The sequence below is a fragment of the Rhinichthys klamathensis genome, unplaced genomic scaffold (assembly GCF_029890125.1).
Source record: "Rhinichthys klamathensis goyatoka isolate OS25496 unplaced genomic scaffold, OSU_Roscu_1.1 h1tg000523l_1, whole genome shotgun sequence".
Lineage (NCBI taxonomy): Eukaryota > Metazoa > Chordata > Actinopteri > Cypriniformes > Leuciscidae > Rhinichthys > Rhinichthys klamathensis.
This window is the reverse complement of record NW_026607002.1, coordinates 825,385-836,672: the sequence shown is the minus strand read 5'-3', so window position 1 is coordinate 836,672 and position 11,288 is coordinate 825,385. Positions and strand designations below refer to the sequence as shown.

The window sequence follows — 11,288 nt, the reverse complement described above, 5'->3', positions numbered from 1 at the left end:
TATTTTTCATATTTGCTCCAACTAGTATAGCTATAGTACAGTGCAAATATGAAAAATATTACACAAACAAAAATGAACTGCAAAAAAATAAGTCAGGGTAAGGTAGCTACAAGTACAGTATATGCAATTAAATGAAATCAATAATATATCATACACTACAGTTGTAGCTACCTTACCATGACTTATTTTTTTTGCAGTTCATTTTTGTTTGTGTAATATTTTTCATATTTGCTCCAATGAGTATAGCTATAGTACAGTGCAAAAAAAAAAAAAAAACTAATTGAACAGCATCATAGCAGATTCCAAGTAACCAAGGTCTTAAGGCGTTGTTAAACCTTTTGCACAGGTTCCGCAAAAATGGGCAGGTCAGCAGTATATAAATGACCTGTACTCATTCTAAATACCACAGATGATCTGTGAACACATACTGTACTGACACTGTAAGTAAGTGCAAAAAAATGGATTCTAAAATCTTTTTTGTAAAATTTGAAAACAGCGATATTAAGGGCACACCTGAAGGTCACCACCAAGATGAAGGAAAAACACGAAAGAGGAGTAAGTAAAGTTTATTCTAAAGCAGAGATGGTGTCAATGTTTGAGAAACTGAGAAATTTCACATAAAATTTCAATTATTGTTCTCTAAGAACAATGTCAATGTTTAAATATGAAATGTATTAGCAGAATTATTTTTTCTCTTTGCAGCATATGTTATTGTTTGCATTTTTACCATATATTCATTTCAGATGATTGTCATTATAAAAGAGCATTTAAAAGAACACTTATACTTACGAAGGTTAATTTTAAGAGTTATATTGTATAAAATGGAGTGAATTGTTCTAAATTGATATTTGTGTGTTTTCTCTCCCTGTTTGTCAGGAGGAAGTTGGTGTTTGGTGTTATTGGCAGTGTGTCTTGGGCTCATTTGTGCTCTTCTACTTGCCTACATCATACTGCAGCACATCACCATCACAGCAGAGAGACACCTGTTAAAGAGTTACTCGAACACAGTTGAAGAGTTCAATCAGACTATCAACGGCTTAAAGGACAAGAACACTGATCTAATGATTGAAAAAGACCAACTGCAGAAAAACTTCAACTGTTTGAGTCAGAAGAAACTGGAGCTGGAGACCAGAGTCAATAGCCTCACTGCTGAGAAAAACCAGTTACAGAGAAGCGTTGACTCTTTGGGTCAGAAGAAACTGGAGCTGGAGACCAGAGTCAACAGCCTTACTGCTGAGAAAAGCCAGTTACAGAACAGTTTAAACTCTTCGAGTCAGAAGAACCTGGAGCTGGTGACCAGAGTCAACAGCCTCACTGCTGAGAAAAGCCAGTTAAATAGAAGCGTTGACTCTTTGAATCAGAAGAAACTGGAGCTGGAGACCAGAGTCAATAACCTCACAGCTGAAAAAAGCCAGTTACAGAACAGTTTAAACTCTTCGAGTCAGAAGAACCTGGAGCTGGTGACCAGAGTCAATAGTCTCACTGCTGAGAAAAGCCAGTTACAGAGAAGCGTTGACTCTTTGAATCAGAAGAAACTGGAGCTGGAGACCAGAGTCAATAACCTCACAGCTGAAAAAAGCCAGTTACAGAACAGTTTAAACTCTTCGAGTCAGAAGAACCTGGAGCTGGTGACCAGAGTCAATAGTCTCACTGCTGAGAAAAGCCAGTTACAGAGAAGCGTTGACTCTTTGAATCAGAATAAACTGGACCTGGAGACCAGAGTCAATAGTCTCACTGCCGAGAAAAGCCAGTTACAGAACAGTTTAAACTCTCTGAATCAGCAGAAACTGGAGTTAGATGTCAAAGTCAAATCTCTGACTGATGAACTACAGAAAGTAAATGATAAAGGTAAGTACAGTTTTGTTTTTGTGTAAGTTCTTACTTTCCTTCTTCTTTGATGAATACATTTTTTTGAAAAGTGTGTTTCTGTTAGGAAATCGGTTGGGTTGGTTTTTCATAACCCCTCCGTTGAACTGGTTTGACAGCAGGCAGTACTGCAAGGATCGTGGTGGTGATCTGATCATTCTCAATACTGAAGTGAAGCAGGTGAGTTTGGTTTAATGGTTTGTTAATGAATGAGAGGAATCACACTTATTCCTGTTTTTGTCCACAGAGGTTCATAACCTCAATACTCAGGGATAATGTGTGGATTGGTTTGAATGACATACAGCAGGAGGGCAGTATGAAATGGGTGGATAATTCAGCACTTAATCTAAGGTAAGTGCTAAAAAAAACTATGTATTTATTTGTTTAGTATTTTTATTCTTGTTTTAAAAATCCATCACAACCACCAGTAAGTGTCTGAAAACACAACTCCTCCATGACATCAACCATCACAAGCAAATCAACTTCCTAAATAAATTATATTATTCTTCTCTATTTTACTTTTCTGCACTTTCATTTCTACTCCAGCTTATTTTGCTAGTTTGATTATTGTTGATTCATGAATTTTGGGGTTCTGAATAATTAACAAAACTGATACATGTTATTCAGGTTTTGGTACTCAGGTGAGCCGAATAATGCAGGTGATGAGGATTGTGTTGAACTGTATTATTCAGTTCCTCTCCAGAACTGGAATGATCTCCCATGCGCCGCCGTCAGAAAAGGGATTTGTGAGAAATAGGGTTCATCCTGGGTTGTGCTTTTATTTGTTTTATTTTATGGAATCACTCATACCGTGTTCACATTGAGATTCCTGCCTTTTAAAACAGCCTGCTACTTTCATTAGATATGAACTGCTTTCATGATATCAATTTTGTTTTATAATTTTTTTGTAATGTACAAAATAAAGAATGCAAAATTGTCCTTATTTTCTCATTCCTTTATTAAACTCACAACATTCTGTTTCTCATGGGGTGACTTATTAATTACTTAGTAGTTACTCAGTAGTTACATTCAAATCCAGACTCAAAACACATCTGTTTAGCTATGCATTTACTGTATGAGCACTGTGCCACTGTTCGTCTGACTGTTTTTACTGTATTTTATTTTATTTTTTATTCTAAACTGTTTTAATTATTCTTATTTGTTTTGATTATTTTAATTTCTTCTATGTAAAGCACTTTGAATTACCATTGTGTATGAAATGTGCTATATAAATAAACTTGCCTTGCCTTGCCTACTTATTAATTAATTAATTAATTAACTTATTAAGTATTGAATATTATTAAAACCTCATAATTGGGGGTCAGATGGACCTCATAAATGGACGAGATGGAAAATGGACGAGGAAAGTACTGTGCTGGTTTAGAACTGTATAAACAGAAAATCACAACATATGTTGGACGTGATCCTTATGTTATGAATAGGAGTGATTTTTCTACTGAATTGAAATACTTGCCTTCCACCGAGGCGGTAGATATAGAGAATGTGAAGCTGACTTCAGACCTGACTTGTTAAAAAGAGATGGTATTATTATCCGACCGTCTGCTAGCTGTGTCACGTTACTGAGGTCCGATAAATACCAACACAAAGAGACTCTTTCACCCAAATATCATCATATAGAGACTGTGTCTGTTCCCCAAAATTCTCAAACAAATTGATGTATTGATGTTCAATAAATTAAAAACCGATATAATGCAGATGAACAAATGATAAAGCTTGGTTGCTGAATATTAGATCCCTTTCTTCAAAAGCACTTATTGTAAATTATATGATAACAGATCATTACCTAGATGTGTGTGCTTTGTTTGACAGAAACCTGGCTAAAACCAGACAATTACATTTTTTTTAATTAGTCCACCCCCCAAGATTACCGTTATAAACACGAGACTCTTCTGAAAGGCAAAGGGGGAGGTGTTGCTTCAGTATTACTCAAGTCTAGTTCCAAATAATACTTTTGAAGTGATGGTGCTTTATGTAACGCTATCTAGTGTAAGTGATAAAATCCTGCTTTACATTTTTGCTGGCTACTGTATACAGGCCACCAAGGCACCATACAGACTTCAAAAATAATCAAATAATTAGCTGATTTTCTAGTTTTTGTCATTTTAAAATCAATGTAGATAATGAAAAGGATGCATTGGGATTGGCATTAACAGACATTCTAAACTCTATTGGAGTTAGACAACACGTGTCAGGACCCACTCATTGTCCTAATTAATTTAAGATCTAATATTATCACTGTCACGGTTTCCCCTGGTCCTGTCCCGCACTACACTTCCCAGCATTCCCCTGGATCCTCACCTGCACGCACTCTCCCTGATTATCACCTGCACCTCGTCTCCTCATGATCGCCACTCATGCTGCATAAAAGCTTCAGTCACCCTACACTCCTGGTCCGATCTCGTCAATTCTGGTCCCTGGCTCCCGAGTAATCTTCAAGAGACATTTCTGGTATTTTTGGTATTCTAAGTATCTTCTGAGCATTTGCTTTACCTTTTATTTTGGAGTCTGCATACCGTGTATAAATAAAGCCTAAGTTTATTTTCCCTGTTCCTGAGCGTTGTGTGACAGAAGATCGGACCACACACAATGCAGGACTCTCTACTGGATTTCCTCCACGCCCTTCGATTCCCAGCACCTCTTCCTTCACCGCAAGTCTACCCCACTCCGTTCATCCTCCGTCTCCGCCCTGCCGAACCGGCGTTTCTATTTGGATCCACCAAACCCACTCCCCACACCCGCCCTACCGAAGAACCCTTTCGCTTCGGTTCCTCCGAGACAACTCCCCTCACCAGCCCAGCCGAACCAGCGCATCTCATCTGGCCAGCCGAAGCAGTGCACAACCAAGACCACCCAGACCGTGTGGGTCGACAACAAGAGCCCACCTCAGAAAACGTGAGAGACTCCACCGCAACGTTTGAGCCAGCGCCCACAGGGGCTACCGAGCTGAACACCGCGATGGAGCCTGAGCATCGTACGTCTGACCCAGTGTGTGAGCCGGCTGCACCATCCATTGCCGAGGGAGTTCTAGTGGAATTCGAGGGCATGGAAGTGTGCCCCTCCCGCCACTGAGAGTGAGTTTTTGGTTCCAGCACAGGGAAACTTTCAGTGTTTTGGAGAGTTTGACTTATTTGCCCCATTGTCTTCTGAATCTGTCTGTCATGTCCCGGATTCTCTGTTCCCGCCCAGCCTCCCTCTCCCACCACCTCTCCAAAATACTGTTTTATGTTTGGATGATGTTTGTCTGGCCCTTCAAGCTCCTTCCCAGTTCCCAACCATTTTTGCTGCCCAATCTTTGCCTCCCCCCATCAGCCCCTCTGTTCCACCTCTGCCTCCTCTCAGTGGTGTGGTTTCACTGCTGGACAGCTGGGGGTCATCTCACCCTGGGCGTGAGGACCCCGTGGCTTCGCCTCCAGCCTCTGTACACTCCACTCCACTTCGACCCGTCTCCCTGACTCCCACGCCTATGCTCCATCCACCCTCGATGTCTGCAGTGACCATCGGACATTCGGCTTCACCGGGCTCCCTCGGAACTTCGGCTCCACCTGGGTCGGACATCACACCACCTTCGCTGCAGACTTGCGGGTCGTTCAGTGCTCTCCTGCCCTCCACCCCTTCGGCTGCGGTTTGCTCCGCCCTCCCTCAGGCTCCACCTCTGCCCTCGGTCACTCCTGCTCAACCTCAGCCCTCCGGATCCCTGCTTCCACCTCGGGGGGATGTCGCTGTGGCTCTGTCGTGGTCTCCGAGGTCTCTGAGGTCTTCTGTGTCCTGTCACTCCTTTGGCTCTCCGGCGGCACGGTGGGCTCCGCCTTCCACGTTGTCATCGCTTCCTGTCATCGCCATGAGACCTGCCGGCTGTCTTTCCCCATGGCTCCTCCCTCCAGCTATGCCACCGTGGAGCACAGTTCAGTTTAGGCGCGAGGTCGCGCCTTCCGGGAGGGGGGTGTAATGTCACGGTTTCCCCTGGTCCTGTCCCGCACTACACTTCCCAGCATTCCCCTGGATCCTCACCAGCACGCACTCTCCCTGATTATCACCTGCACCTCGTCTCCTCATGATCGCCACTCATGCTGCATAAAAGCCTCAGTCACCCTATTCAGTCAATTCTGGTCCCTGGTTCCCGAGTAATCTTCAAGAGACATTTTTGGTATTCCTAAGTATCTTCTGAGCATTTGCTTTACCTTTTATTTTGGAGTCTGCATACCGTGTATAAATAAAGCCTAAGTTTATTTTACCTGTTCCTGAGCGTTGTGTGACAATCACATGGAATCAATGTTGATGGTGTTGAAATTCTGAAGCAGAGCAATGACATCTCAGATACATTATCTAGTCTTGTGTATACTCCATTTAGCCAAGGCCACAAAGCCGATTTCCTGTTACAAATAGGGAAGAACTATCACTTCTACCACTAAAGATTGCTTTATAATAATCTTCCTGATCAGTTTCTACTCCTCTGCATTACAGATAGCTTAGAAGAACTTAATGTTGCAACAGAAACTATTGACTCTTTTTTACAGCACTTTAGACACAGTTGCTCCTTAGAAGTTTAAGGAAAATAGTCCAACATCGTGGTACAACGAGCACACTTGGTGTCTAGAGTGCAGCCAGAAAAATGGAGCGCAGCTGGAAGAAAACAAAACTAGAAGTTTTTCACATTTCGTGGAAAGAAAACCTTATTGCATACAGAAAGGCCTTAAAAACTGCTAGATCTGCTTATTTTTCCGACTCTCTTAGAAGAAAACAAACATAACCCTAGGTATTTATTTGATACAGTGACTAAATTATCGAAAAATAAAGCTCTGACTAAAGATGTTTCCAAACAGCACAGAAGTAATGACTTTATGAACTTGTTTACTTGCTAGATTGATAATATTAGAGAGATTATAAATTATAACCATGCAACTGTCTACTACAGTTTCGCATCAGACAGTGCATTGTAGTGTCCCTGAGGAAAAATTCATTCATTCATTGGAAGAATTGTCTAAACTCGTTATCATCAAAATCAATGTAACAAAGTTAGTTGTTGTGGGAAGAAGGAGGCAGAAACCGGCGAACGTTCAAACAAACTTTAATTCCAAAATAAACAAACACAAAACGAAAGTAAAGGCAGGAGTCCCTCGCTGCCGCAGACACATAAACAAAACATAACATAAATAGTCCAGGCCTGGTCCTCTCTCGTCCTTCACTGTCCTTTTTTGCTTCTGAGACTCCCCCGTGAGAGATATGAGAATGGTGCATGATGACTGGTGCTCGTCAATGACGCCACCGGCCTCGTGCTGTTCTATAATGGCCCTCGGCCCCACCTTGCTTGCCATAATCAACAACATGTTAGACCCTATATGACTACGCTACTGAAAGAGATTATTCCAGAGCATAGATCCTTTTCTTAATGTCATTAATTCATCTTTGTCATTAGGATACCGAAAACTTTTAAGCTGGCTATTATTAAACCTCTTATTAAAAACTCACTACTTGATCCTACAGAATTAGTCAATTACAGGCTTATCTCAGATCTATCTTTTCTGTCAAAGATACAAGAAAAGGCAGTATCCTCACAACTATGCCCCTCTTTAGAAAGAAATGGTATCTGCAAGGCAAGGATTTCTGGTCAGGTTTTAGGACGTATCATAGTACTGAGACTGCTCTCATTAGAGTTACAAATGAGTTAATCTTATCCAATGGTAGTTGTATCTCTCTATTAGTGTTACTGGATCTTGGTGCTGCATTTGATGCCATCGACCAACACATTCTTTGGAATAGACTCAAAAATTATGTTTGCATTAGTGTAATTGCATTGGCAGGGTTCAAATCATACTTATCTGACCGTTATCAGTTTGTAGCAGTAAATAAAGAGATGTCATTTCGAGCACAAGTTCAGTATGGAGTACCGCAAGGCTCAATACTAGGACCATTGCTTTTCTCCCTGCACATGCTACCCTTGAAAGATATCATTAGGTAGTTCATGACACGGATTCCTGTCTGTCTCAGAGGGGAGAGAGCCGCGCCTATGCACTTGGTAAAAGTGCACGGAGCCAGAGACAGTCCGAATGGGAGGACTGTATATTGGTAAGCCACCCCTCAAACATGAATCTCAAGAACGTTTTGTGATGAGAGGCTATTCGGATATGAAAGTAGGCATCTTTCAGATCCACCGATAAGTACCAGTCCCCTGGGAAATTTTGCGCAAGGATCTGCTTCAAAGTCAACATCCTGAAAGGCCTCTTCATTAAAATGCGATTCAGGAGCCTGAGGTCGAGGATGGGCCTGAACCTACCATATTTCTTTGGAACGAGGAAATAGCGTCTGTAAAAGCCTGACTCGCTACTCTCTGGTGGGACCGTCTTGACGGCGCCCTTCACCAGCAGACACTGCACTTCAGAGGGGAGAACGTTAGTGTTGTTGTCCTGAACTGAAGTTTGAGGCCTGCGAGTGAATTGAAGAGAGTAGCCTCTGTTTATAGTCTGCAAAACCCAGTCTGACACGCCCGGGATGGCTTCCCATGCCTGAAGCCGGACGGCAAGGAGTCTGAGTCTTTCAGGTTGCAGTTCGATGCACAGGGGCAACCACATTGACGACCACATTGTCCACAAAGAGGAGACTTGCTCTTTATAGCTAGTGGGTAGTTTGCTTGGGCGCGTGCAATGTGGGTGGGACTGGCCCAGCGTTGACAGTGTGAACAAAGCTTCCAATGACCAGAGTTAAATGGGGGGTTGGAAGGCAAACGCTTTCTTCTTCGAGGACGGTCTGGCCTCGGCGGGACTTAGCCCTCTCCTCTTCTCTCCTGACAGATCTGGATGGCTTCTGTCCCGCCTGTCCCTCTGCGGAGTAGGCCCTACCCGCTAGGACTGAGGTGGTTCTGCAGGGCTTGGATGGATGGACAGCCTTGGCTATCCATCCCGGAACCGTGGGCCGGCAGAGGTGCCTCTTCAAGAGGGAGGAACTTCTCATAGCCCTTTTGCCCGGCACCATCAACGGCTGTAAGGTCAGTGGAGGCAGAAGAGTGGACGCGGGCCAAGTTTTTTAGTGAGCTTAAGTAGAGGACTTCTAGCCTGGCTAACGTCAGACCACGTCTCATTGAGCCACATGTTCATTTTCTCGTATTTGAGGCGTGGTTTACGAATGCCCAGAGCCGTTTATTGGGTGCTACGAATGTCTATCAAATGTGCCTGTACGTAGCTCATAGCCAATCGTTTCAATTATACCAGATGACGTATGTAGAGCAACAGAAATTAGACGAGGAAGAAGACGATGGGTCCGAGATTTATGTCTACACGATAGCGTATGTATCTAAGGCTGCATCGAAAGGTAACTTCGCGTCTCCTGCCATGTTTGATCCATAGGTATAAAAAAACTGCTTCGGTGTGTCGCATAGACGTCGGCATCGTCTTGCTGCTCCCTCCCCGTTCTGTGATTGGACTGAAAATCTGGTCAATGGTATTAAGACTGCCTAGCAGCGTGAATAAAATCGCGCTGCGCAAAGGCAGTATGGGGAAACCCAGGCTAGTGAACTTCTGGAAAGAATGGTAAGGGTCTCTGATGGGGGCCTTTTTGGTGGCACCCTGGCAGGAACCATTCATCCAGGCGGCTGTGGGCCAGCTCTTCAACTGCCTATGTTAGGACGCTATCTAATCTGGGCCATGCACCACCGGGTAAGCAAGCTCTTCAATGGCATTTGTGAGGTGAACCATTCTGGGCCTTGCACCCAGGCAAACAACATACTCACCGAGGACATCCCTGCACGAGCCACACTCGTAGCTCAACATTTTGAACCAAACGTTGCAGAAATTTGCTCAATTAGAAGTGAAAAAATTTGCTCATACAACATTAGACTAAAAATCTGGCAAAATATGTTTCCATCCTTCAGAAACAGAATCTGCTCATCCCATCAACTGTATTTCATCACTATATTATCACATGTATTGCTAAAATGAGCATATATTCAACACAACATTACAATTAAGTCATCACTTACCACTCATCTTGACATTAAGTGGCCCAATTTGTCTTCTTCCATTCATCCCTAAATCTCTTACAATTTATTAAAACATGTTCTGCATTTATTTGTATTTACACATCTGACATTTACCTTTGTTTACTTTATTAATTAAAAATAATGTATTATTAAGTCTTGTATGTCCTAACTGTAGTCTTGTATCAATTATTTCTTCTCTTCTATTTCTACTTGTATATGCTCTAACTTTAATTGTTTTCGTATCTTGTAATATTCCCTTCCTTTATTATCTGAATCCCATATCTTTAGTGTCCAATAGCCAGTGTTTATTAATGTTGCCCATAATTAATGATTTACCTTCATTCTTTCCAAGGGAAATTTCTGTGATTGTGAAATCTTCATGATTGAATGCTTTTTTCCATAATATATCAGCTATTTAATTTCCTTGAACACCTATATGTGCTGGAATCCAACAAAATTGGACATCTATTTGTAATTTTTCTAATTTTAGCAGTGTTGTATATTTCAATTAAAATGTCTTCTCTAGATGGGTTGGCTTTTTACTAGTATTATTACTCTGTAATGCTGCTGTTGAGTCTGATAAAAGTCACCACTCTGTCGGTTTTGATTTCCTACACCCATTGTAAACCTAAATATATTGCAACTAGTTCTGCTGTGTATACAACATAATTGGAAATAATTGTACTAATATTTATTTTAAATTCCCGAAAAACAATGCCCACTTCAACATGTCCAATTCCTAAGTCTTTAGATCCATCAGCATACCTTTCTAAATACCCAAAATAAGTTTTGTTTATAGTCTTGTAAACCATAAATATCACCCTTTCCATTCTCTAACCATTCCTTTTTCTTTTCAATTCTAAGTTAACCATAAGTTTTGGGTATATCCAAATCCAATATCCATTGAGGAACTTCTTGTTTTGACTTATAACTTTCTCAGGAATGTTTTCTTCAGCTGCATTAATGATCATTGAACTGACTTTATAAGCAAATTACATCCACATTTTCATTCATTTGCACATGTTGAGCTTCCCTCTTGCATTGTTCCTTTAATTCTTTCCATTTTGCTTTAAGTAAGTAAGAATGCTTTATTGTCAGTTCTACCCCATGTACAGTATACAGAGAATTAAAATTGCGTTACTCTCAGTACCATGGTGCTTACAAATAACATCAACAGTAAAGCCTAAAAATCTAGATCAGATATAAAAATATAAAATACAACTATCTAATAAATAATAAAAGAAAAAGAAAACAGTGCAAGACACGTGGCAAGTAAAGTGAACAAACAGTGCCGATAAAAAGATATTAGTGCTTATTCCTGTCTGATTAAAGTGCCAAAAGGGCTCAAAGGGCAGTCCTGTTATTTAAACTGACTGATGATGAAGTAGTAGAACGACGTCCGTCCTATGCTGAATGAGGTAGTGAGCAGACC

General features: G+C 41.5%; 1 protein-coding gene across 1 annotated transcript; it reads left to right on the top strand.

Moving 5' to 3' along the window:
• Positions 1 to 390: 390 nt before the first annotated feature.
• Positions 391 to 3,122, top strand: LOC130073051 (C-type lectin domain family 4 member K-like). The gene is made up of 5 exons (XM_056238467.1): positions 391 to 555; positions 877 to 1,848; positions 1,934 to 2,046; positions 2,114 to 2,217; positions 2,494 to 3,122. Exons 1-5 carry the CDS (start codon positions 459 to 461, stop codon positions 2,621 to 2,623), a joined length of 1,416 nt encoding a protein of 471 aa, XP_056094442.1. The 5' UTR covers positions 391 to 458; the 3' UTR covers positions 2,624 to 3,122.
• The last annotated feature ends 8,166 nt before the right edge of the window (positions 3,123 to 11,288 follow it).

Bases quoted from the DNA above. Each gene is read 5' to 3' on its own strand.
- LOC130073051 (XM_056238467.1), top strand. From the start codon at position 459: ATGGATTCTAAAATCTTTTTTGTAAAATTTGAAAACAGCGATATTAAG. The intron at 1,849-1,933 runs GTAAGTACAGTT...TGTTTCTGTTAG, and splicing joins ACAGAAAGTAAATGATAAAG to GAAATCGGTTGGGTTGGTTT. The intron at 2,047-2,113 runs GTGAGTTTGGTT...TTTTGTCCACAG, and splicing joins TCAATACTGAAGTGAAGCAG to AGGTTCATAACCTCAATACT.